The sequence below is a fragment of the Drosophila bipectinata genome, chromosome XR (assembly GCF_030179905.1).
Source record: "Drosophila bipectinata strain 14024-0381.07 chromosome XR, DbipHiC1v2, whole genome shotgun sequence".
In the NCBI taxonomy this organism is placed as follows: Eukaryota; Metazoa; Arthropoda; class Insecta; order Diptera; family Drosophilidae; genus Drosophila; species Drosophila bipectinata.
The window spans coordinates 3481888-3488190 of record NC_091735.1 but is presented as its reverse complement, the minus strand read 5'-3'; the positions used below and the strand labels follow the sequence as shown (position 1 = coordinate 3488190).

General features: G+C 41.9%; 1 protein-coding gene across 1 annotated transcript; it reads left to right on the top strand.

Annotated features, from left to right (window-relative positions):
* Positions 1-4896: 4896 nt before the first annotated feature.
* On the top strand, positions 4897-5985 carry LOC138927796 (uncharacterized). The gene is made up of 3 exons (XM_070283126.1): positions 4897-5114; positions 5200-5499; positions 5886-5985. The coding sequence occupies exons 1-3, from the start codon at positions 4897-4899 to the stop codon at positions 5983-5985; spliced, it is 618 nt and encodes a 205-aa protein (XP_070139227.1).
* Positions 5986-6303: the final 318 nt, after the last annotated feature.

Genomic DNA, 6303 nt, shown 5'->3' with positions numbered 1-6303 from the left:
ATTTATTTTTTAATGCATATCATCTAAATTTGTTTTAATGATGATGAAAATTTTTTAAACGCAATTTGGAGTGGGTAGGATAACGATAACCCGTGCCGACTTGCATGTTAACTTGTCAATACTTGATTACTACGGTCGACACGGTCAAAGTGTCTGGTATTTTTAATTATTATGTTCTGGCTTTATAGAGCTTTCCAACGCTTTGGGCGATTGAAAGTGTGCAGTTTCTTTTCGGCACATTCCTTAGACTTACTTGGACATCAAACACATAGTATGTACATTGTACATACATAGTGACCAGCCTGGTACCTCTCGAATATGTGCCTGCCAGGCAGCATACTCGCTTTGGATAAGAGGCGAAGTGTATGTCCTCTACATACAAAGTGTATGTCCCCTCTACTAAGTTGTATAAGGCAACTCCACGTCAAATCCAAGGATTCTAACCGCGATTCGGGTATCAACCACAGTCACAACGATACTCACTCTAGAGGTTCTATCTTAATAACAGTGCTTGGACACTGTCCAACCCGTGGCACCAAAGTTTGTGGGCTATGTGATCCACCCCTTTAGTCCCGTCAAGCTCGGATGGGTCGCACTGCCATGTTAGTTGCCTTTTACGATAAGCTATGGTAAACTGTAGCATTATTTTACGCCCGCTATCAACGCGATAAGAAAAATGGGCATAAAAACCGATCCTCCTCCAGAACACCTCCTCAGAAAACTCAGTGAATTTTCTGGTCATGTCGTCGTTCTTCAGAAGGTTCCGCCAGCGTGCTGCAGACAGAGTCTATCGACCATAGAGGGGGCAACATAAAAATGTGCTTCCAATCTTATGATCGCCATATGAACATGCGACGGTATCGCTAAGAGCTTTCCGTGCCCTGCTAGCAAGAAGCCAGCTCGCATCGAAAATCCAAAGTGGGAAATTGGCCCTGTTTTTGTGGCACGAATTTATTAAAGTATTCAAATTTTGGATATTAAAGTTTTACTGTTTTAACAAAACACAAATGTCTTATCTTATATACCAAATATTATTTTTCCAGTCAAGTATTAAAATACCACCGATTAAAGTCTCCTGTTTGGAAATGACGTTTCGTGTTTGCATTTGGCTTATTTTATAGTGTGTTTTTAAACTAATATTTCTTGAACATCGAAGCACAAATCAATACAATTTAAAATGGATAGTTATGCTCCAAATTGTACTATTTTTTATTACTAATATTTTTTCAAATTCGTGTGTGTATTTCTAACAACTTGTAATTATAGCAAGTGGTGTCTGTACAAAGCTTTCGTAATGAGAGTTGAACTTTGGGAAGAGTTTTAAAAAAATGGTTAGATTTTTTCAGTGAGTGTCTATATCCATGCCATACATTCATAATTTAGAACATGTAGGCTCAAAATTTTACCTTTTTGTGAAATTTTATTTTAAGGAAGGAAGGCAGCCTCCTGCCGCGTCGTAACGACATACCACACCGAGACACAAAATAATGCACAAGTCACCCTGAGTCCGGCATATATGGTTCACCTGACGAGAGGACTGAATCCTTAGCCGACTCATAGTACACGCGCTAATGTTCCAACCTCCAGTTACTGAAACTCTCACGGTTCCAGAACTGATTCAGATCTTTGCGCTTCTGTCTGAAAAGAAGCTCTGACTCAAGCTGAACCCTCAGCATCCCTATTGGTGACCACCATCAACGCAAACAAACCCAAAATCCATGCACTTTTTGCTTCTTCGGCAATATTTAGACGTGAACCCGAAGCGCCTCCAGCTATCCGCCTTCGCTTTCAGGCTGAGCTTTTTGCAATCGGCTGAGGCTTGCCGTAGCGCAACGTCAAGCAACTTAGCTCCATTGTCGTGACAACAACGACGAGCGTCTCACCATGTTCAGGCTGGCAATTCACCAGCATCGCTTCCTTCTCCGAGAATGGGAGAGGTTCCAGGACGGCACAGGAACTAAGCTCTCATCTATTCTTGAGTCGTTGGTGTTGCCACAACAGTGATCATGGTCACACAATCCCCACTCGTCCACTCGAATTTAGCCCACATTGATGCTGGGAAGGCCGGGAAGATTTAAGATATATCTTTAATCGGTTTTTTATTTTCGGCTTGTTACTCAATTTTGTATTATGTGGGCAAAAATGAAATTTATAGTGTTTTTTTTTTATTTATTTTTTATATTTAAAAAAGACTTTTATTAAATTTTTTGTATTCTAAAGAAAAAAATAAGAAATAGAACTAAAACTTATATTATACAAGAAGCAAATAAGAAACATTATATATAAAAATTTATTATACATTATATTCAAATAAATTAAAATTCTGTGAACAGACGATAGCATGTAAAATCAAGGGTATTTATTAACAAAAATTTCGGCAGTTTCCATAGCGAATGCATTAATGTTAATGTAATGTCCTCAAGACAATGCTCGCAGGACACCGCTAAATCGCTAAATAAAAATATTAAAATTTGGTTACTCTTGTTATGCACGCAGCTAAATTTGGTTGCTGTAAAAATCTTCGTGCAGTGTTTCCATTGTTAGTGCTTCCAGTACCGGCCGTACTTCCAGTTCTTATAATATCCCCGGTAAGCTCCTTGTCAGCATTCAGCTTCGACACAATTCTTGATGTATTTTCGTCCTTATGCAAGCGGCTACTTGCAGCCAACAACAATGCATCCGTCGAGACTTTCTCCGAAATGCCTGATAGTTTGTTGATTTGAGTTATTCTGCATCACTCTGAAAAACTTTTCTCTGGGCGTCCAACATTTTTAAATGATGATCTTTCCATCAACACCTGAGGCGTGTCTAGCCATTCTTTATTGCTTTTTTCAAAAGCTGCCTTATTATACCCTTGCAGAGGGTATTAAAATTTTGTCCAAAAGTGTTCAATGCAGTGAAGGAGACATCTCCGACCCTATAAAGTATATATATTCTTGATCAGGATTACCTCCTGAGTTGATATGAGCATGTCCGTCTGTCCGTCGGTACGTCTGTCCGTCTGTCTGTCTGTCTGTTTCTACGCGAACTAGTCTCTCAGTTTTAAAGCTATCGACTTGAATTTTTTGCACACCCCTATCTTTATTTTGCACGCAGTACATAAGTCGGAACGACCGGAATCGGTCGACTATATCCTATAACTGCCATATAGCTGATTGATTGGAAGTGGTAAAACTTTGATTTTTCTAAAGTTTGAGAGTTCAAATTTTACAAGAGAGCTATTTTTGGCAGAATAATACTACATGCCAAATTTCATTGGGATCGACTTCATGCCAATTTCATAGGGATTTTTATAAATTTGTTTTATTATGATATTTTTATAAGGATCGGCTAACTGTATTCGATGTTTGCGGTATATTTATCCAGTTTTAACTGCAAGGGTATATAAACTTCGGTTCCGCCCGAAGTTAGCTTTTCTTTTTTGTTTATATCGCATTTCTTCCACTACTGGACAAGCCCTTATTCAAATTTCGCAGTTTTTTCCCAATTTTGCAAAGCTCCTTTTCGTTAAAATCATATTTGCTACAAACTTCTCCTAATGCAAAGCTTTTCATTACGAAGAACTTTTTAGTGGGAATCGCTTCGCCGTGCCATACTAAAAAAAGTGCGCGATTCGACACTTACATTACTACGCACTTCATTTTTGACATTTCGGACAGATTTTAATTCACACTTTAACAAACAATTGCAACTAGAGTGAATCCAGGTGAATCTGTTAAGTTCTACTTCACGAAAGACTGGTGTGCGCTCTATTCCGCACATTCTTAATACACTCGAAATCCACTACAATTTATAAGTAACACATATACTGACACGTCCCAAGCACAGATTTGGTATGTAGTACATACCTTAATAGTTGTTAAAAACCAAACTTGCACAAGAATAATCGTAAATTGCACTATTTATTCAAATATGCAACCAACCAGGAAAAGGGCGCCAAAATTGTATATATCAACTGCTGAAACATATGTTGACTTTGACAGTTCCCAGCTGATCAGCACTTAGTGATGAGCTTAGAAAACATCAATTAGCATCTAATCAAGTGTATATTATCGATAGATAAACTTAAATTACCGTTTATTTAAATTTGGAAATCATAATTAAATGCCGCTAGCAAAGCCAAATCGACCACTGTGCAACACTGCAATCGCGACAGGCGTCAGGATTAACCAGGCAAGGTTTTTAAGAAACTGATTGCGACGAGGCTTGAATCGCCATGGTAGACGACACACAAATGGCGTCGACTACTGGTCGACTCCGACATGTGCACGGAGACCCTCGACGTCACGGTCCAATGACCGGTTTAATGCCCCTCTCATAAAAACTCGCTTCTCTATTGGCAAAAAATTAGGAGAGTCAATTTTCACAGTCGATTTTCGATCAATTTTCATCGATTTTGTCGCAATTTTCAATGAAAGACTTAACGGAGCGTGGAGCTATTTCGATTACGACACACAAATGGCGTCGACTACTGGTCGACTCCGACATGTGCACGGAGACCCTCGACGTCACGGTCCAATGACCGGTTTAATGCCCCTCTCATAAAAACTCGCTTCTCTATTGGCAAAAAATTAGGAGAGTCAATTTTCACAGTCGATTTTCGATCAATTTTCATCGATTTTGTCGCAATTTTCAATGAAAGACTTAACGGAGCGTGGAGCTATTTCGATTACCTCTACACCAGAAAGAAAACATGGAACCATCGATGTGTAGTTGAAATGCAAACAGGATCGAATCCATAAACTGCTCAAATTTCATTGGCAGCTTGAGATGCATTTTTCCCTTTGTCGTATTAGGAGAAGCAGGACAAATGCTGACACAGATCCCGGAGGAGCCATTGGCAACAGTGTGCGCGGACTTCGCGGTCCATTGCCTAGGTCGAAACATGGAAATACAATGGTATTGGTGATAATGGACCATTTTTCAAAATGGACGGAGATAGTGCCGCTGCGGAAAGTAACTACCGAGGCGCTACAGAAGGTAATCAGAGAAAGGATTGTCGCTCGGCATGGAGTAACGAAGATAATGGTAACGGACAACGTACAGTTCACTAGCCGCAGCTTTAAGAAGTTCCTCGGGGAGCTCGACGTGTGCCACAAGTTCATCGCACCAACGTAACGGACAGCGTACAGTTCACTAGCCGCAGCTTTAAGAAGTTCCTCGGGGAGCTCGACGTGTGCCACAAGTTCACCGCACCAGACACGCCGCAGGAAAATCCAACATAGAAAGCGAACAGTACAGTCAAGACGATGATCGCTCAGCAGAAAAGGATCAGAGGATGTGGGACGAGCACTGGCCAGAGCTAATGCTGGCAGTGAACTCGACAGTATCGGGACGGGAGTCGACGGGATATTCGCCGTTCTTTATAATGCAAGGCAGGAAGCCAAGGATGCCGCGAGCCTTGTTCGATGAGAACGCTTTAGGCACAGGAAGGAACGCCCACAGAGAACGCGACGAAGCTGGCATTACAACTTACGGAGGCGGAAGTGGTGCCCAAAGGTCGGTGAAACAGTGTGGGCGAAGGAGCACCATTTGTCAAAGGCGGACTCGCAGCTAAGCTAGCGCCACGGTATAATGGGCCCTATACTTTCGTCAATTTCGTGTCGCCGGTAATTGTCATCTTACGGCATGAAAGGACAAACAAAGCGAAGAGGGAACACGTGAGTGAGCTGAAATGCCAAGATATGAAGTCACCGGCAAAGGAAGAATAAAACAGAAACATTAAAGCCGCACAAATGTACAAAAGGCATGTACAGAAAAAACGGGAACCCTGGGACATGTCCAAAAACGGGAGCCATAACGGGACATGTCCAGTAACGGGAACTAGATGTGCTATAAAAGGCGGGCTCTGCGAGGAGCACAGTCTATTCAAACGGTCTATTCAGGAGGAGCAAGATGCCAAACGATACGGAAGCGACGATGATGGTCTCATCAGACGAGAGCGACCAGGAGGAGCGATCTGGAGGAGCAGGAGGTGGCGACTAATGAAAGGAGGGAGCAGCAGGAGACGACACCTCCAACGCAACGCCCAAGGAAGGAGCATGGAGAGATGTGGGGAGGTCCCAAAGGCGAGCTGGCCGCCGGAGCTCGGCGCGAGGGTTGCGGCTGACGGGCCGGAAGATGGTGCGTTATGGCGCAAGTGGCAGCGGCGTGTTTCCGGGTACGAGGAGGTGGCAGCGGCGTGAGGGCGGTAAAAAAAAGATTAAAACAAAAAAAAACGAAAAGAAAAAAACAAACAAAAAGAAAAAAACAAATGAAAACAGCATATAGATAAAAGGTCTAGTTTAAAAAAAATGTATACGA

What these genes read in the sequence shown, in the direction of transcription:
- LOC138927796 (XM_070283126.1), top strand. Translation starts at nt 4,897, where the DNA reads ATGGTATTGGTGATAATGGACCATTTTTCAAAATGGACGGAGATAGTG. An exon ending in CACAAGTTCATCGCACCAAC is followed by an intron (nt 5,115 to 5,199) that starts GTAACGGACAGC and finishes TCACCGCACCAG; the next exon opens with ACACGCCGCAGGAAAATCCA. An exon ending in GGCGGAAGTGGTGCCCAAAG is followed by an intron (nt 5,500 to 5,885) that starts GTCGGTGAAACA and finishes CGGTCTATTCAG; the next exon opens with GAGGAGCAAGATGCCAAACG.